General features: G+C 37.8%; 1 protein-coding gene across 13 annotated transcripts in view; it reads left to right on the forward strand.

Moving 5' to 3' along the window:
* TPK1 (thiamin pyrophosphokinase 1) overlaps positions 1-21,713 on the forward strand; it is a 337,072-nt gene extending 315,359 nt beyond the window's left edge. For all 13 annotated transcript variants that reach the window (XM_010986883.3, XM_031455545.2, XM_010986891.3 and 10 more), the window contains one exon: positions 20,135-21,713. In XM_010986883.3, the coding sequence (XP_010985185.1) occupies positions 20,135-20,253 (119 nt within the window). In that variant the 3' untranslated portion in view covers positions 20,254-21,713. The remainder of the gene's footprint in view (positions 1-20,134) is intronic.
* Positions 21,714-21,939: the final 226 nt, after the last annotated feature.

A 21,939-nucleotide genomic window follows, 5' to 3' on the forward strand; every position in this document is an offset into this window, starting at 1 on the left:
AATGTTAAAGGAACTTCTCTAGTCATCAAACCACAAGAAAAGAGAACAAATAGTAGAGGAAAAAAATACGTACCAAAACAATTAACAGAATGGCAATAAGAACATATGGTATCGACAATTACCTTAATTGTAAATGGATTAAATGCTCCAACCACAAGACACAGACTGGCTGAATGGATACAAAAACAAGACCCATATATATGCTGTCTACAGGAGACCCACTTCAGAGCTAGAGACACATGCAGGCTGAAAGTAAGGGGATAGAAGAAGATACTCTATGCAAATGGAAACCAAAAGAAAGGTGAAGTAGCAATAGTTACATAAGACAAAATAGATTTTAAAATAAAGACTGTTACAAGAGACAAAGGACACTACATAATGCTCAAGGAATAAATGCAAGAAGAAAATTTAACATTTCTAAATACATATATGCACCTAACATAGGGATATATAGAGAGAGAGCATGAATATGCAACTGAGAAATTGACAATAACACAATAATAGTGGTGGACCTTAACAGCTCGCTTACATCAATGGACAGATCATCCAGACAGAAAATAAGAAAATACAGGCCCTAAATAACACATTAGACCAGATGGACCTAATTGATATCTATAGAGCACTCCATCTGAAAGCAACAGAATACACATTCTTCTAAGTGCACATGGAACATTCTCCAGAATCAACCGCATGCTGGCCCACAAAGCTAGTAGCCTCAGTAAATTTAAGGAAACTGAAATGACACTGTAAGGTTAGAAATCAACTACAAGGGGGAAAAAAACTGCACAGACATGGAGGCTAAACAATATGCTACTAAACAACCAATGGATCACTGAAGAAATCAGAGAGGAAATCAAAAAATACTTTGAGACAAATGAAAACAAAAACACAACAATCCAAGTTTTTAGTGATACAAGCCTACCTCAGGAAGCAAGAAAAATCTCAAGCAAGCAACCTAGCCTTACACCTAAAGCAGCTAGAGAAAGAAGAACAAAGATTAGAGCAGAAATAAATGAAATAGAGATTAAAAAATCAATAGAAAAGATCAATGAAACTAAAAGCTGATTATTTGAAAAGATAAACAAAATTGATAAACCTTTAGTCAGACTCATCAAGAAAAAAAGGGAGAAGGGCCCAAATTAATAAAATGAGAAATGAAAAAGAAGTTACAACTGATCCCACAGAAATACAAAGGATCATAAGAGGCTAGTCTGAGCAACTATACACCAACAAAAAGGACAACATAGAAGGAATGGGCAATTTCTTAGAAAGGTACACTTTGCCAAGACTGAACGAGGAAGAAATAGACAATATGAATAGACCAATTACCAGTACTGAAGTTGAATCAGTAACTGAAAAACTCCCAACAAACAAAAGTCCAGGACCAGATGGCTTCACAGGTGAATGCTACCAAACATTTAGAGGAGAGTCAACACCTGTCCGTCTGAAAACTATTCAAAAAAATTGCAGAGGAAGGAACACTTCCAAGATCATTCTGTGAGGCCATGATACCAAAACCAGACAAAGGTATCACAACAAAAAGAAAATTACAAGTCAATGTCACTTATGAACATAGATGCAAAAATCCTCAAAAAAATACACTATACTATATACAGAAACCAGTTGCATTTCTATACACTGACAACAAAATAGCAGAAAAAGAAATTAAGGAAACAATGCCATTTACTATCACACCAAAAAGAATAAAATGCCTAGGAATAAACCTCCCCAAGAAGCCAAAAGACTTGTACTCTGAAAACTATAAGATACTGATGAAAGAAATTGAAGATGACAAAAACAGACGGAAAGACAGACCATGTTCTTGGAGTGTAAGAATCAATCGTATTAAAATGGCCATACCACCCAAGGCAGTCTACAGACTCAATGCAATCCCTATCAAATTACCAACAACATTTTTCACAGAGCTGGAACAAAAATGTTAAAATTTGAATGGAAACACAGAAGACCCCAGATAGCCAAAACAATCTTGAAAAAGAAGAACAGAGCTGGGGGAATCATCTTCCTGATTTCAGACCATACTACAAAGTTACAGTAATCAAAACAGCATGGTACTGGCACAAAAACAGACACATAGATCAATGGAAGAGGATAGAAAGTCCAGAAATAAACCCATTCACTTATGGTCAATTAATCTATGACAAAGGAGGCAAGAATGTACAATTGAGAAAAAATAGTCTCTTCAATAAGTGGTGCTGGGGAAACTGGACAGCTACCTGTAAAAGACTGAAATTAGAACATTCCCTAACACCATATACAAAAATAAATTCAAATTGGATTAAAGACTTAAATGTAAGACCAGATTGTATAAAACTCCTGGAGGAAAACATAGGCAGAACACTCTTGGACATAAATCACAGCAACATATGTTTTGAAACCACTCCTGGAGTAATGTAAATAAAAGCAAAAATTAACTAATGGGATCTAATTAAACTTAAAAGCTTCTGCACAGCTAAGGATACCATCAATAAAACGAAAACACAACCTACAGAATGGGAGAAAATATTTGAAAATTATGTGCCCAACAAGGGACTAATTTCCAAAATAATACAAACAGCTCATATACCTTAATAACCTTAATATTTTAAAAAGGCAACCCAATCAAAAAATGGGCAAAAGACCAAAACAGACATCTCTCCAAAGAAGACAGACAGATGGCCAACAAGCACATGAAAAGATGCTCAACATAAGTAATTGTTAGAGAAATGCAAATCAAAACTACAATTAGATATCACCTCACACCAGCCACAATGGCCATCATTAAAAAGTCTACAAATGATAAATGCTAGAGAGGGTGTGGAGAAAAAGGAACTCTCCTACACTGTTGGTGGGAATGTCAATTGGTGGAGCCATGATGGAGGACAGTATGGAGGTTCCTTAAAAAACTAAAAATAGACTTACCATATGATCCAACAATCCCACTCCTGGGCATATACCCAGAGAAAAATATAATCCAAAAAGACAGTATGTACTTGTTTATCTATCTATATCTATATATTAGCTAGCTGAAATTAGAACATTCCCTAACACCATATACAAAAATAAATTCAAATTGGATTAAAGACTTAAATGTAAGACCAGATTGTATAAAACTCCTGGAGGAAAACATAGGCAGAACACTCTTGGACATAAATAGCTAGCTAGCTATCTTAGTATCTGCAAATCTTGAACTCCCAATTTATCCCTGCCCACCCCTTTCCCATTCCCAGTAACCATAAGTTTGTTTTCTATGTCTGTGAGCCTGTTTCTGTTTTGTAAATGAGTTTGTTCTGCTTTTTTTTTAGATTCCACATATAAATGATATCATATGGTATTTTTCTTTCTCTTTCTGGCTCACTTCAGTACAAAAAAAGGCATATGCACCCCAATGTTCATAGCAGCACTATTTACAATAGCCAAGACATGGAAACAATCCAAATGTCCATCAACAGATGACCAGGTAAAGAAGGGGTGTGTGTGTGTATGTGTGTACATATATATATATACACACACACAATGGAATACTACTCAGCCATAAAAAATAAAATGCCATTTGCAGCAACATGAATGGACCTGGAGATCATCATTCTAAGTGAAGTAAGCCAGAAAGAGAAAGAAAAATGCCATCTATTGCTTATATGTGGAATCTAAAAAAAAAAAAGGACACAAATGAACTACTCATTATTTATAACTTAGATGATTGATTTCTTGAATATGTGTAAGTATATTTTACTGTCCTTTATGATTGTATTGCCACATTCTGTTGATTCTTATTTTGTGGTTGGCTTTATTCCTTTGATAACCATGTAAGTTTAAAAAGCTAAAGCTCTAAACTGTTCTTAGAAACAATGAACAGTACATATATATAAGTTTTTTTAAATATGGGCAGTATATTTTATGCAAGTATTTGCATGCAATATATTGTATATGGGCAGTCAAATTGTATCAGTTTTATCTAATAAAACTGAAAAAATGATTTTTAAAAGCAAAAAAAGGCAATGGTAAGTCCTTATTCATCAATGATTACTTTAAGCATAATGGATTAAATTCTCCAAAGACACAAAAATTGTCTGAATGATTTAGAAAACAATATCCAATGATAACTGTCAACAGGAGACTCACTTTAGCTTTAAAGACAGAGACTGAGACTTAAAAGGATGGAAAAACATACTTCAAGCAAATGGTAATGAAGAAAAAAGCAAAGGTAGCCATACTCATATCAGACAAAATAGACATTAAGCTAAAAATGATAAAAAGAGACCAAGAATGACAGTATATAATGATCAAGGGGTCAATCCATCACGCAGATATACCATTTGTAAGTATTTATGCAGCCCCCAACATCAGAACACTTCACTATATAAAGCAAATTAACAGAACTGTAAGGAGAAATAAACAGCAATAAAATAATAGTTTGGGACTTTTAACACTCCAGTGTCAATGGCTAGATCATCCATACAGAGGAAACAGCAAGAAGGAAATAGTGGATGTGAACAATACTGTTGACCAGGTGGATATAACACATAAACAGAGCACTATGTCTGACAACAAAAGGTTACACATTTTTCTCAAGTGCACGCAGAACATTTTCTAGCATAGACCATATGTTAGGCCACAAAATAAGTCTTTGCAAATACATGAAGACTAAAATCACACCAAATATCTTCTCTGACCACAATGGTATGAAACTAGAACTCAGTAACAAAAATGAAAACTTATGACTACCTGGAAATTAACAACAGTCTCCTAAACAACCAGTAGACCAAAGATGAAATTAAATGAGAAATAAAAAAGCATTGAGACAAATGAAAATGGAAACAAAACATACAAACCGACGGGATGCAGCAAAACCGGGTCTCAAGAGGGAAGCTTATATCAATATGTACATACCTCAAGAAAATAGAAAGAGCTCAAATAAATAACCTATCTTTTACACCTCAAAGATCTAGAAAATGAAGAACTAAACTCAAGTTAGCAAAAAAAAGGAAATAATAAAGTTCAGAGAATAGTGAACTAGAGACCAGGAAAACAATAGAAAATATTACAAAACTAAGGACTGGATCTTTGAAAAGATAGACAAAATAGACAAATCTTTAGTGAGACTAACCAAGGGAAAAGAGAGATCCCAAAGTAACAAATTATAAATGAAAAGGGGGACATTGCAACTTATAATATAGAAATACAAAGGATCATAAGAGGCTACTATGACCAACTATATTGCCAACAAGCCAGACAACCTAGAAAAAGTAGATAAATTAGTAGAAACAGAACCTATCATGATTGAATTAGGAAAGAAATGGAAAATCTGGACAGACGAATTATTAGTAAGGCATTGAATCTGTAATTTAAAAAAAAAAAACCTCCCAAAAAGGGAAAGTCCAGGACCAGATAACTTCACTGGTAAACTTTACCAAATATTTAAAAAGAATTAACACCAATCCTTCTCAAACTATCCAAAAATATTGAAGAGGAGAGAACACTTCCAAACTCATTTTATTAGGCCAGTATTATCCTGATACCAAAGCCAGATAAAGACACTACAAGAAAAGAAAATTACAGGCCAATATCCCTGATGAATATTGATGCAAAAATTCTCAACGGAACAGCAAACCAAATTCAACAGCACATTAAAAGGATTATACACCATTACCAACTAGGATTCATCCCTGGGATGCAAGGATAGTTCAACATATGCAAATCAATAAATGTGATAGAGCATATTAATAGAATGAAAGATAAAAATCATAAAATCATCTCAGTAGATGGAGAAAAAGCATGTGACATGATTTAACAACAAAAAAGCTGGAGGCATCACACTTTCTGAATTCAAACTATATCACACAGATATAATAATAACAGTATAGTACTGGCATAAAAACAGACACATAAACCAATGGAACAGAACTGAGAACCCAAAAATAAACCAAAACATACGCTGTGCACTAATATGACAAGAGAGCCAAGAATACTTAATGGAGAAAAGACAGTCTTTTTAATAAATAGCACTGAGAAATCAGACATTCATATGGCAAAGAGTGAAACTGGATCCCTACTTTACATCACTCACAAAAATTAACTCAAAATGGGTTGAGGAATTAAACATAAGACCCAAAACCATAAAACTCCTGGAAGAAAACATAGGAAAAAAGGCTTCTTGACAGGGCTCTTGGCGATGATTTTTTGGATATGATACCTAAAGCACAAGCAACAAAATAAAAAATAAACCAGTGGAACTACAGCAAACTAGAAAGCTTCTGCACAGCAAGAGAAACAATAATAAAATGAAAAGACAAACAAAGCAATGAGAGAAAATATTTGCAAGTCATATCTGCGATGGGGTTAATATTCAAAATATATAAAGGACCTGAATAGACATTTTTCCAAGAATACATACATATGGCCAACAGGTACATGAAAAAGGTAGTTAACATCACTAATCCAAGAAGTGCAAATCAAAACCACAATGAGTTATCACCTCACACCAGTTAGACTGGCTGTCATCAAAAAGACAAGAGATAACAAATGCTGGAGAGGATGTTGAGAGAAGGGAACCCTTGTGCACTGTTGGTGGGAATATAAATTGGTACAGCCACTATGGGAAAGTAAACAGTATAAAAGTTTCTCAAAAAAGTAAACATTAATCTACCATATCACCAGCAATTCCACTCTAGGTATATATCCAAAGGAAACAAATCACTACGTCAAAGAGATAACTGCACTCCTATATTCAATGCAACCTCACTTAACAATAGCCAAAACATGGAAACAACTTAAATCTTCCATTGACAGATGAATGATTAAAGAAAATGTCAGGTGTACCAAAACTAAAGACACTACCAAAAAAGAAAATTACAGGCTGATATCTTTGATGAACATAGATGCAAAAATTCTCAAAATACTAGCAAACTGAATCCAGCAATACATAAAAAAGATACATACACTAAGATCAAACTGGATTCATCCCAGGAACACAAGGATGGTTCAACGTATGCAAATCAAAGAGATACACCACGTTAACAAAAGAAAGGACAAAAATCACATATCATCTCAATAGATGCAGAGAAAAAAACATTTGATAAATTCCAGCATCAATTCATGATAAAAAAAACTCTTACCAAAATGGGTATATAAGGGCCATATCTCAACATAATAAAAGCTATTTATGACAAATCCACGGCCAGCATGATACTCAGTGGTGAAAAACTGAAAGCCTTCCTGCTAAAATCTGGAACAAGACAAGGATGCCCTCTCTCATCACTTCTATTCAACACAGTGCTGGAGGTCCTCACCATAGCAACAGACAAGGAAAAGAAATAAAAGGGATCCAAATCGGCAGAGAAGTGGTAACTGTCAGGATATGCAGATGCCATGATACTGTACATAGAAAACCCTAAAGACTCCACACAGAAGAACTGATAGATGAGCTGATAGATGAATTCAGCAAGGTAGCAGGATACAAGATTAACATACAGAAATCTGTAGCATTTCTTTACACTAACAATGAAATATCAGAAAATTTCTTTTAAAAATCCCTTTTTAAATCACATCAAAAAATTAAATACTTAGGAATAAACCTAAGGAGGTAAGAGACTTATACACAAAGAATTATAAAACATTGATAAAGGAAATTAAAGATGATTTTTAAAATGGAAAGCTATCCCATGCTCTTGGATTGGAGTAATTAATATTGTTAAAATGGCCATACTACCCAAAGCAGTCTACAGATTTAATGTGATCCCTATCAAATTACCAAAGACATTTTTCACAGAATCATAACGAATAATTATAAAATTTGTACGGAAACACAAAAGACCCCAAATACCCAAAACAATCTTGAGAAAGAAGAATGGAGCTGAGGGGACCACACTCCCTGACTTTATACTACAAAGCTACAGCAGTAATCAAAACAGCATGGTATTGGCACAAAAACAGACAAATGGACCAACAGAACAGAACAGAGAGCCCAGAAATGAACCCACACACCTACAGTCAATTAATCCTCCACAGAGGAGGCAAGAATATACAATGGAATAAAGACAGTGTCTTCAGCAAGTGGTGTTGGGAAAACTGGACAGCTGCGTGTAACTCAATGAAGTTAGAACACTCCCTCATAACATACACAAAAATAAACTCAAAACCGCTTATAAGACAAGACACTATAAACCTCCTAAAAGAAAACAGATGAAACGTTCTCCAACATAAATCTTAGCAGTGTTCTCCTAGGGCAGTCTACCAAGGCTATAGAAATAAAAGCAAAAATAAGCAAATGGGACCTAATTAAACTTATAAGCTTTTGCACAGCAAAGGAAACTATAAACAAAATAAAAAGACAACCTATAGAATGGGAGAAAATACTGCAAATGATGCAACTGACAAGAGCTTAATTTCCAGAATATAAAAACAGCTTATACAACTCAATAAGAAAAAAAATTAATAACCCTATCCAAAAATGGGCAGAAGACCTAAGCAAACATTCTTCCAATGAAGACACAAATGGCCAATAGGCACATGAAAAAATGTTCAATACAGTTAATTATTAGAGAAATGCAAATCAAAACTACAATGAGGTATCACCTCACACCAGTCAGAATGGCCGTCATTCAAAAGTCCACAAACGATAAATGCTGGAGTGGGTGTGGAGAAAAGGAAACCCTCCTACACTGCTTGATGGGAATGTAGTTTGGTGCAGCCATTATGGAAAACAGTACGGAGATTCCTCAAAAAACTGAAAATTGACTTACCATATGATCTAGCAATCCCACTCCTGGGCATATATCTGGAGGAAACTCTAATTCAAAAAGATATGTACACCCTGGTGTTCATAGCAGCACTACTTACAATAGCCAAGACATGAAAGCAACCTAAATATCTATCCACAGATGACTGGATAAAGAAGTTGTGAGATAGACAGATAGACAGACAGACACACACACATACATATATATACACACATATAAACACACACAGACACACACAATGGAATACTACTCAGCCATATAAAAAGAATGAAATAATGCTATTTACAGCAACAAGAGTAGATCTGGAGATCATCATACAAAGTGAAGCCAGAAGGAGAAAGAAAAATACCATATGATTCACTATATGTGGAATCCAAAACACACACACACACACACACACACACACACACACACACACACAAATGAACTTATAAAATAGAAACAGACTTACAGACATAGAAGACAAACTTGTGGTTACCAGAGGGGAAAGGAGGACATGGAGGGATAAATCTGGAATTCAGGATTTGCAGATACTAACTACTACATATAAAAATAGATAAACAAGGAGGTCCTACTGTATAGCACAGGGAACTATATTCAATACCTTGTAATAGCCTATAATGAAAAAAATATGAAAAGGAATATATGTATGTATTTATAACTGAATCAGTATGCTGTACACCAGAAATTAACTCAACATCATAAACCAACTATACTTCAATTTAAAAAAAGAGAAAAATGTAGTATCTCTATACAGTGGAATACTACTCAGCCATAAAAGGAAAAGACATCCTGCTATTTGCAACAGTATGAATGGACCTTGAGTGTATTATGCTAAGTGAAATAAGTCAGAGAAAGACACATACTGTTATATCACATATATGTGGAATCTAAAAAAATCAAATTTATAATAAAAGATCAGATCTGTGGTTATTAGAGGCAGGGGTTGGGGAGAATTATGTGAAGGTGATCAAGAACACAGGCTTCCAGTTATAAGTAAATGAGTACTGGCTATGTAGGGTACAGCATGATGACTGTAGTTGGCAATGCTGTATGTTTGAAAGTTGGTAAGAAGAGTAGATACTAAATATTATCATCACAAGGCAAAAAAATTGTAATCATATGAGGTGATGGATGGTAATCATTTCATAGTATATACATATGTCAAGTCATTATGGTGTACTCCTTAAACTTACAGTGTTACATGTCAGTTATCTCTCAAGAAAAAAATAATAATAAGAATTTGCTGTATTCCTATCTGCAGGAATTTGTCTCTCTGCCAGTCTTATGTATTTTATTTCACGACTGACCCTCAAACATTTGGGAAGAGTTCAGTATTAATTCCAGATATTTTCCTTTAATAAAAGAGAGATATTTTCTTCAAAGGGAGACTTTAAGGTTTTGTCCAAAGGCATGATTCTTTGAAGAAACCATATTCCAAAATAATATTAGTGACATAGTAAATTGAATTTCATGATTTTGTGTTTCAGCTTATTCATCTTAGTTTCCTGTCATTTTTATTCTACTTTCCATAAAGTTAGAGATAATCATATGCATTTAATTATAATGTGTAATTAATTCTAACTGTATTGTTATGGACTGTTCGTGTTCCCTCCAAATCTGTATCTTGAAGCCATAACCCTCAGTGTGATGGTATTTGGAGGTGGGGCCTTCGGTAGAATATTAGAGTTGGATTAGGTCATGAGAGTGGGGCCCAAATGACAGGATTAGTGCCCTTATAAAAGAGGATGAGGAGAGAAGAGAGAAGATGGCGGAGTAGAAGGACGCTCGCAGCTCACCCTCTCCCACAAATACACCAAGACCCACATCTACAGACCCACTCAGCCAACCAGAGCACCTGCGGAACTCCGACAGAACATCGCCCTCTTCAAAAGATAAAGATGCCAAAAATCTGGTAGGAGAAAAGGAAAACAGAAAGAACAAAAGGCAAAGCAGAGCGGGATGGGTCCCGCGGGGAAGGAACGGCAGAGGACTGGCGCTCATTAGCTGGGTCTCCCCTCTCCAACTGAGAGGCCAGCGGGCCGAAGGGGGAGCCTCCGAGGCTCGGATCTGTATAGAGCAGCCCCTGACTGACAGAACTAAGTTAAACGGGCACAGAGGGTCCCCCCCTCCCCCGACACCCAGCCTGAGACGTGGGCCGGCAGCGGCGGGCAGGGCCAGGCTGCACAAGCCGGGCGGAGGACGGGGACAGAGGCACTGAGGCAGCCCCGGGGGACTGCAAGGAGCTGCACATCATGGCTGTGGATGTACAGGGCAGAACAACCTGGGCCCTCCATAAAACAGCACGGTTGATGTGCTCTTGGGGGAAGGGTGCATACCCGCATCTCTGAAAACCTGCGGAAAGTTTTCGAGGGAAGAGAGGCGGGGCACAGGCACAGCCGCCATATCCTCCTGCGCTGAGCATCCAGGCGGGGGCGGGGGCGAAACCTGCATCCGCACCAAAGGGCTCAGCAGCCTCAAAGGCCAGACTGAGACTGGCCTGCAGCCCGGGGCAGATAGGATCCTTCCATCCTGGTCCCTCAGAACTTGCTCCACAAAGAAACAAGGAGCTGGGTTTTGGCTTGGAGCAGGGACAGGGCTGTCCCTCGGTCTTCCCCGAGCCCACCCGTGGAGCGCCGACCAGGGCGGAGCGCACAGCCGCACAGAGCAGCGGAGCTACCGGCGGCGGCGCAGGTAGAGCGAGAGCGCCCCCCCCCCCCCCCCCCGCCTTTCGGGCAGGAACACAGCCCCTGACCGCGGTGCTGGGAGGGGGGCACGACCCGCCCTCCTACCCGGCCAGTCTGCAACATCTGACTGCGGCATCCGGAGGGGCAGCGACCCGCCCACCCACAGCAGAGAGCTGCACCTGACCCAGTGTTAGGAGGAGGCGCGATCTGCTTGTCGACAGGTGCTGGGAGCAGCACAGAAGAGGGCGCCAACGGAGGGCCTCTGGAAACAGCAAGCTGAGCTTCCAAAACAGGAGGAAGACAGAAAGACTTCACATTAAAAGCACACAGACTCCAGGAGAACACCGACCTCCCCCCCCCCCTTTTTTTTAAATCTTTTTCTACCTGTTCTATTTCCTATTACCCTCTTAATTTTTACTTCTTAATTCATTTCTATTTCTCTTGGGTTTTGATGTCCTGTTATTGATTAGACACAGGTTTCAAATACATCTTTTCATCTTTTCCCCCCTTTTTTAAAGGTTTTAAAAGGACGTCTCAACCCAATTGATACTCTGCTTCAACTCGCTCTATTATTCATTATACACTGTTTTCAAACCTTCTTTCTCCCTTCTTTTAAAATTCTTTCTCTCTCTCTCTTATTTTTTCTTTTTTTCCTAAGTCTTATTCCTAAATAGGCATCAGATAGATAAAATCCTTAAGGACCAAATAGATAACTGATACTCCATAAACCACAGTGCCAGAGAGGTATGAGCAAGATGAAGAAGCAGAAAAACCTTTCCCAATTAAAAGAACAAGAGAAATCCCCTGAAAGAAAGATCAATGAAATAGATTATCGATAGCCTACTAGATCAAGATTTCAAAAAAGGAGTGATCGAATTGCTGAAGGAATTAAAAGAGATAGTGTTTAGAGATATAAAATATGTCAAAAATGAAATTGAAGCTATAAAGAAGAGCCAAGTAGAATGGGTAAACTCATTGACAGAGATGAGGAATGATCTAATAGCTGTGCAAAGCCGACTAGATAATGCAGAGGAACGAATAAGTGATCTAGAAGACAGGGCAATAGAAAGCACCCATTCAGAAGAACTACAAGAGAAGCAAATAAAAAATAATGAAAATAGCATAAGGGACCTATGGGATAATACAAAGCATCCCAATCTTCGCATAATAGGGGTCCCAGAAGGGGAAGAAAGATAAAAGGGGATTGAAAAGGTTTTTGAAGAAATCATGACTGAAAACTTCCCAAACTTAAAGAAGGAATCAGATATCCAAGTACAGGAAGCTGAGAGGGTCCAAACAGGAAGAACCCAAATAGACCCACACGAAGACATATCATAATCAAGATGGCCAGAGTCAAGGATAAAGAAATGATTCTAAAGGCAGCAAGAGAAAAGCAAAGAGTAAGTTACAAGGGAACCCCCATAAGGCTCTCAGCTGATTTCTCTACACAAACACTACAGGCCAGAAGTGAGTGGCAAGATATATTCAAAGCCCTGAATGAAAAAAAGATGCAGCCTAGGATACTTTATCCAGCAAGGCTATCCTTGAGGATAGAAGGAGAAATAAAGAATTTCACAGACAAGAAAAAGCTGCAGGAGTTTAGCAACACTAAACTCATGCTAAAAGAAATATTGAAAAGTCTACTCTAAATAGAAAAGCAGCAGGATGCTACAGAAATGAGAAATTCACAACTGGAAAGGTGATAACTAATGAATTACAAACAAAATAAAAAAGAAATTATAAAAGAAGACATACAAATCACTGAGAGTAGGAGAGGGAGGCAGGGAAATATAGAATATTTTTTTTCTTTCTTTTTATAAATTTTTTAATGGTAGGATGGGTTTGACATCATGTTACTATCAGTTTAATAAAAACAGTTATAGTAATGGGCTAATAGATTTACGAAAAAGGGTAACCACAAGCCAAAAACTTACAAGGGAGTCACAAAAATTAAATAAAATCCATGATAATACAAAGGAAAATTACCAAACCACAAAAGGAAGAAGAAAGGAACAAAGAGGATATACCAATTCAACTGCAAAGATAAGTTCAAAATGGCAATAAAGACACATCTAGCATTAATTACTGTAAATGTTAATGGACTAAATGCTCCAGTCAAAAGACATAGAGTGGCAGACTGGATAATAAAGCAAGAACTTTCAATATGCTGCATACAAGAGACCCACTTTAGGGAGAAGGACACATATAGATTGAGAGTGAAAGGATGGAAAAGGATATTCCATGCAAATGGAAAAGCCAAAAAAGCAGGTGTTGCAGTACTGATTTCAGACAAAATAGACTTTAAAACAAAGGCCATAAAGATAAAGAAGGACATTTTATAATGATTATAGGAGTGATACAAGATGAGGATATTACACTCATTAATATATATGCACCCAATATAGGAGCACCTAAGTACATAGAACAATTACTAACAGAGATAAAGGGGGATATTGATGGGAATACAATCATAGTTGGAGATTTTAACACTGCATTAACATCACTAGACAGATCTTCCAGACAGAAAATAAACAAGGCAACAGAGAAATTAAATAATACAATAGAAAAACTAGATTTGGTGGGTATTTTCAGGGCATTACACCCCCCAAAAATAGGATATACTTTCTTTTCAAGTGCACATGGAACATTTTCCAGGATCAATCACGTACTTGGGCACAAAAGAAACCTCAACAATTTTAAGAAGATAGAAATTATCTCAAGCATCTTTACTGACCACAATGCCATGAAACTGGAAATCAACAACAGAGAAACAAAGGAGAAAAAAAGGAAAGCACGGAGATTAAACAATATGTTATTGAAAAAACAATGGGTCAATGAGGAAATCAAAGCTGAAATTAAAAAATACCTTGAGACAAATGACAATGAAAGCACAACCACTCAAAATCTATGGGACACAGCAAAGGTAGTGCTAAGAGGGAAGTTTATAGTGATACAGGCTTTCCTCAAAAAAGAAGAACAATCTCAAATAAACAATTTAACCCACCACCTGAATGAATTAGAAAAAGAAGAACAAAAAGCCCCAAAAATCAGCAGAAGGAAGGAAATAATAAAGATCAGAGAGGAATTAAATACAATAGAGATTAACAAGACCATAGAAAAAATCAACCAAACCAAAAGCTGGTTTTTTGAAAAAGTAAATAAAATCGACAAACCTCTGGCCAAACTCACAAAGAAGAAAAAAAAGCACAAATTAGCAAAATAAGAAGGGAAAATGGAGAAATTACAACAAATAAAATAGAAATACAGAATATCATACGAGAAAATTATGAAAAACTATATGGAACCAAACTGGATAACCTAGAGGAGATGGACAAGTTTCTGGAAACATACTGTCCACCAAAACTGAATCAAGAAGAATCTGAACACTTGAACAATCCAATCACTAGAAAGGAAATAGAAATAGCAATTAAAAACCTCCCTACAAATAAAAGTCCAGGACCGGACGGCTTCACCGGGGAATTCTACCAAACATACAAAGAAGAACTCATACCAGTCCTTCTCAAACTGTTCCAGACGACTGAAAAGGAGGGGATACTCCCAAACTCATTCTATGAAGCCACCATCACCCTGATACCAAAACCAGGCAAAGACACTACCAAAAAAGAGAATTATAGGCCAATATCACTGATGAACATAGACGCCAAAATCCTCACCAAAATATTAGCAAATAGAATCCAACAACACTTAAAAAAGATTATACATCATGACCAAATGGGGTTCATCCCAGGGACACAAGGGTGGTTCAACATATGCAAATCAATCAATGTAATACATCACATCAACAAGAGAAAGGACAAAAACCACATGATCATCTCAATCGATGCAGAAAAAGCATTTGATAAAATTCAACACCCATTTATGATAAAAACTCTCGCCAAAGTGGGTATAGAGGGAACATATCTCAACATAATAAAAGCAATATATGACAAACCTACAGCCAGCATATACTCAACGGTGAAAAACTCAAAAGCTTCCCACTAAAATCTGGGACAAGACAAGGATGCCCACTATCACCACTCCTATTCAACATAGTCCTGGAAGTCCTGGCCACAGCAGTCAGGCAAGAGAGAGAAATAAAAGGGATCCAAATTGGAAAAGAAGAGGTAAAAGTGTCACTATATGCCGACGACATGTTACTATATATAGAAAACCCTAAAAGGTCCACACAAAAACTACTAGAGCTGATTGAAGAATTCAGCAAGGTAGCAGGTTACAAGATTAACGTTCAAAAACCAGTTGCATTTCTTTACACTAACGATGAATCAACAGAAAAAGAAAGTAAAGAAACAATCCCCTTTAAAATAGCACCCAAAGTAATAAAATATCTGGGAATAAATCTAACCAAGGAGGTGAAAGAATTATACACAGAAAACTATAAACCATTGATGAAGGAAATTAAAGAAGACTTTAAAAAATGGAAAGATATCCCATGCTCTTGGATTGGAAGAATCAATATTGTTAAAATGGTCACACTGCCCAAGGCAATCTACAGGTTTAACACAATCACTATCAAATCACCCAGGACATATTTCACAGAACTAGAACAAATCATAATAAAATTTATGTGGAACCATCAAAGACCTAGAATTGCCAAAGCATTACTGAAGAGAAAGAAAGAGGCTGGAGGAATAACTCTCCCAGACTTCAGACAATACTATAGAGCTACAGTCATCAAGACAGCATGGTATTGGTACCAAAACAGACATATAGACCAATGGAACAGAATAGAGAGCCCAGAAATGAACCCACAAACTTTTGGTCAACTCATCTTCGACAAAGGAGGCAAGAATATACAATGGAATAAAGACAGTCTCTTCAGCAAATGGTGTTGGGAAAACTGGACAGCAGCATGTAAAACAATGAAGCTAGAATACTCCCTTACACCATATACAAAAATCAACTCAAGATGGATCAAAGACTTAAACATAAGACAAGATACAATAAACCTCCTAGAGGAAAACATAAGCAAAACATTATCTGACATACATTTCAAAAATTTTCTCCTAGTAGAAATAAAGGCAAGAATAAACAAATGGGACCTAATGAAACTTACAAGCCTCTGCACAGCAAAGGAAACCGTAAGTAAAACAAGACAACCTACGGAATGGGAGAAAATTTTTGCAAATAAAACCGACAAAGGCTTGATCTCCAGAATATATAAGCAGCTCATACGACTCAATAAGAAAAAAATAAACAACCCAATCCAAAAATGGGCAGAAGACCTAAACAAGCAATTCTCCAAGGAAGACATACAAATGATCAAAAGGCACATGAAAAAATGCTCAATATCACTAATTATCAGAGAAATGCAAATCAAAACTACAATGAGGTATCACCTCACACCAGTCAGAATGGCCGTCATTCAAAATTTCACAAATGACAAATGCTGGAGAGGCTGTGGAGAAAGGGGAACCCTCCTACACTGCTGGTGGGAATGCAGTTTGGTGCAGCCACTGTGGAAAACAGTGTGGAGATTCCTCAAAAGACTAGGAATAGACTTACCATATGATCCAGGAATCCCACTCCTGGGCATATATCCAGAAGGAACCCTACTTCAGGATGACACCTGCACCCCAGTGTTCATAGCAGCACTATTTACAATAGCCAAAACATGGAAACAGCCTAAATGTCCATCAACAGGTGACTGGATAAAGAAGAGGTGGTATATTTATACAATGGAATACTACTCAGCCATAAAAACCGACAACATAATGCCATTTGCAGCAACATGGATGCTCCTGGAGAATGTCATTCTAACCAAAGTAAGCCAGAAGGAGAAAGAAAAATACCATATGAGATCGCTCTTATGTGGAATCTAAAAAACAAACAAACAAACAAACAAAAACAAAGTGTAAATACAGGACAGAAATAGACTTATAGTCAGAGAATACAGACTTGTGGTTGCCAGGGGTGTGGAGGGTGGGAAGGGATAGACTGGGATTTCAAAATTGTAGAATAGATAAACAAGATTATACTGTATAGCACAGGGAAATATACACAAAACGTTATGGTAGCTCACAGAGAAAGAAATGTGACAATGAGTATGTATATGTCCATGTATGACTGAAAAATTGTGCTGAACACTGGAATTTGACACAACATTGTAAAATGGTTATCAATCAATAAAAAATGTTTAAAAAAAAAAAAAAAAAGGATGAGGCAGGAGATCTCTGTCTCCACCATGTGAGGATACATCAAGAAGGCAACCAGCCAGGAAGAGCGTTCTCACCAGAACTCAACCGTGCTGGCACCCTGACCTAGGACTTCCCGAGCTCCTGGACTCTGAGAAACAAAAGTTTGCTATTTAAGCCACCCAGTCTAGGGCATTTTGTTATAGCAATCCACAGCCAACTAAAACATGTTTAATAACTGGTCCTGGTGGGATTTTAAACATTGCAAAATAAAATTAAAACACGATTTGTAAGATTGGATAATATTGGCCTTGTTTAACTCATATATTTCATGCAAAGGAAAAATTGTGGCTTCACATAAAACTATTTCAGTTCTTTCCGCATTTAAGAATTAACTTAAAAAAGAATTAACTAGGATGCAACAATGCCTTAGAAAAACCAGTATGTATATAATACAGAGTTGTCTACCGGGGATAATCCAAAACTCACTGTCTGCCTTCAGAACATCAGAAAGGAATTTATGCGCTACTACAAACTAGAGAAGCAATTTCACACCCTTGTCCTTTGAGCCCAGGTGGAAACAGGATTTTAACCTAATGAGTTTCCAGAATCTTAAATGCGTTGTGTCCAGTTCAGGTGGGTTTGTGGGTAACCTGTTCTCCACTGGGGAGTTTCCACTGTCAAGTTGGTCCACCAGAGCACCCGAAATTTGCCTTTCTGAACAAACGGCAGGAAATGTTTAGACTGAGCCCCTGCTCTTCCTCAGTGGGCCGCCGGAGCCCCCAGGCCCAGCATGGACGTCCAGAAGCACCTGGTGCCCACCCCGCGCCCAGGCACGGCCGCCCTTCCTGAGAGCAAGGCTTCTTCCCTGGACAGACTTTGCTGTGACTCCCTCCCCAACCACCACCCGAACCCACTATCCATGTCATAGTGTCTGGATTTGTAAACTTAATATATGTGCTTATCAGTGTCATTCAGAAACTGCATCTCGGAAAAGCCCCAGATTACTGAAGAGGCAAAAGCTTCTTGTGCTGAGTTAGGGCGAGCATTCACACGAGGCGGGGCACTTAGGGCAGTATCCACGTGAGCTTCACTCTGTGTTCCTGTAAGTTTTACTTTGTAACTTCATGTTTGCATTAGAAAATGTGTTGACAACTATGAAAAAGAAACAGTTTGAGTTTTAACAAGGAAACTGTGAACTGGCAATACTGGTTATACTTTGTCCTCTAACACTATTTCTGAATTTTGAAATTGCCTTTTCAAGATCTCCTCAGAAAGATAACAGGCTCCCTCTAGCGGGAAGTGAACATTATAACTGAATTATTTACTCCCAAACTGAAACTTCATAGTTGCACTTTGAAAGGAAAGGGACTCCTGCCTCTTACAGGGTGGTTTCCCTAACACTTATTTATTTTTTCTCTTTCAATTTTAGAAAAGAAATTAATACTGATTATTAACAAATGTCTATAGGACTGTCATGGTTGAGAGTCATGTTAACAACGTGAACTTCTCTTATGTAAGCAGAGAAGTGAGGTTACCAGTAGAAGCCTAGACATGAACTGAAGCCAACTTGTTAGGAAAAAATAAATATTTATAGATTTATGTTATTTATAAATATATAAACTCTAATAATATAACTTCACTCCAAAGCCTTAATTTTGATAATTAGGTAATTTAAAGGATTGTCTCATCTCTTGCCCTCAGTTTTACACTATTTAGTGTCTTGCTCAAGATTACACATTTGGAAGCCTGCTTTTTGACCTTTGAGTTCTGATTAATTTTACAGCAAGTAAGCCTTGCTCACTTTGGCCTTTCTTACCCTATAAGAGAAAGATGACCCAAATCCCATGCTTTTTTTTTTTTTTTAAGTAATTAGCTTTCTGCCTCATATCATTTATACTTGAAATAAAAACTGCATTTTTATAGAGACTATTCACATATAAAAATGTTAATTCTAAATCATCAAGAAAAGTTAAAACTGCACCCATGCAAGGAAGTAAGTAACATATTACAGAAATGGGTTTCGGTTTTACCATTGGTAAAGAAAAAAAAGAAAGAACTTGATGAAATTTAATACTGAGAGTAACGTACGTCCCAAACTGGTAAATAACCAGTAACCAACACCAGGAAGAGTGGTTATAGCCAGTTATGGGAACTTTCAGTTTTAAAATAGCGTATCATACATTTTACCTACCCCACATTTTATACATCTTCTATCAAAGTGTGTGCTTCATTGCTTTTTGGCAAGAAGTTTTTCTTTATTTTTTATTGAAGTATAGCTGATGTACAGTATTATGTAAGTCACAGGCGTACCATAATGAAAAAGTGTGACGAGGCATATATGTGCATACAGGTACAACTGAGGCACGGTGCTGCTCACCGGAAATTGATACAGCGTTGTAAACTGCACTGCAATAGATGTTACTTCCTCAAGAAATAGGGAAATACAATAATATGTTACTAAAAAAATTAAGTAAGCTTTTTGGCAACTACTGATGGTCATTCTACACTGGAGGAAGGTTGGCTCTCACTAAATTTTTGTTTTCTTATTTTCCTGCAGCAAATCATATGCTTAGTTTTGGAACACTGGTCAGTACTTCCAATACCTACGATGGATCTGGCGTTGTGACTGTGGAAACGGACCATCCCCTCCTCTGGACCATGGCCATCAAAACCTGACCCATGGACTGACGTCCACAGCAGTGCCTCTGACTTACCTCGCTTGCCAACAACTTCATGCCCAACAAGAGCAGCTCACCCTGACCGGAGGGGTCTAAACCTGTCCACGGGAAGCCCGCTAGTTTTAAAGATATCAGTGTTTAGATAATCCAGGTAACATTATCAATGACGCATCTCAACTTCACAGTGAGGGGGGACATCATTATTTAAGAAAGGAAATAAGCTCTGTTACATTCAGTTGGAAAGCGAATGTGGGTCATTCCACTCTAAAATTCAGTACTGATTACTTATGTGACTAATCATTCCATTTATCCTAGAAAATTGTTTTTACTTTTGAAGCTGAGGAAACTCTGTTGAGGCTTCTTCGTGTCCAGCACGTAAACCTCCTCCTGTTCATCCTTAAATGCTTAACACCAAACGCTACATCTGTCTAATAATTCTGAATCCCTCTGCATGATATTTATGTCCTTTCACTGAAAGAAAAACAAAAATTCCTTCCAGCTTGGGATGTTAGAACTGCACTGTTTCATTCCGGCCTTAACTGTCTATGGTATTAGCTTTCAAAACTAAATTAAAAATCATTGGCCTGATTATTAAATTTTAAAACAGGTAGTTCCGTGAGCTGTAAGTGAAAAGATAAATGGCATGAAAGACAAATGACAGTTCAGAAGCCCTGCTGACGCCTTCACCCCAGACTCAGCTGCTGCAGGGAGTGTGTCCTGCTTTCGGGGGTGACAGGGCCAAATGGCCTTCGTCACCACTGCAACGCAGGCTGAAAATGTTGGGCATAAGAAACTTAAGCATAAAAACTGAATCATTTCTGACATACCTCAGACTGCAAAAAGCACTGGTTCGTAGACCACATTTATTCAGGTGACCAGCAAATGAGTCTGACAATCTGTGGGGACACGTGGGCACTAAGAAGCCTGGCTCTGACTGCCTGCTACCCTCCTAAATTCCCTGAACCCCCCTCCTTAGCCAGAAAATAGAAGGGGCCGGACTGGCGGGGCCTGGTCCTCCCTCCCACACTTAGATTCCAGATGCTGACGCTGGGCGGTCAGTAGGCGGATGACACGCAGTCACTGACTCACTGGGCTGGACCACTGGGGCATCGCAGGGTAGCCACGCTTCCTTTATGATGAGACCCTCTTCTATCTCCTTACCCTTTTTCTGTCCCATTTACCAAACCAAATGTTTCCATAGAAACCATGACACAAGGAGAAGCTGCCCAGCGGGTTTAATGTACCCGCAAAGCCAGTGCTGCTGTGAGGAAAGGGACCAGCAGCTCCTTCGCCCGGTGCTCCAGGAGTGAGGGCTGCACCGGACGTGGAGAAGGAGGGGGGATCAGCGGAAGCAGCGTGCAGTTGCACATACTTAATCATTAGAGATCACTTTTAATTATTTATGCAAATACATGTGAAACTGAATCCAGATGTCAAATAAAAATATTTAGTTATTAATGTGCCTGTCTCTGAGCAGTTTTTAAGAAAGTAGTCCATTTTCTCACCTGTATTTTATCATGACCAGTCTTTCATAATCAATGTATCTGTATCCAAAAAAGGAAGATCTGCCCAAAGGATGGTTAACAGCTATGGTCCTTCACTGCACTGATTCTGGAGGGCAACCTAGTGTTGTTATTAAGACTTTCTCTAGTCGCCATGGAAGGTACTTCTAGAGCGCGTGAGC

This window comes from Camelus dromedarius, chromosome 7 (genome assembly GCF_036321535.1).
Source record: "Camelus dromedarius isolate mCamDro1 chromosome 7, mCamDro1.pat, whole genome shotgun sequence".
NCBI classification, from domain to species: domain Eukaryota; kingdom Metazoa; phylum Chordata; class Mammalia; order Artiodactyla; family Camelidae; genus Camelus; species Camelus dromedarius.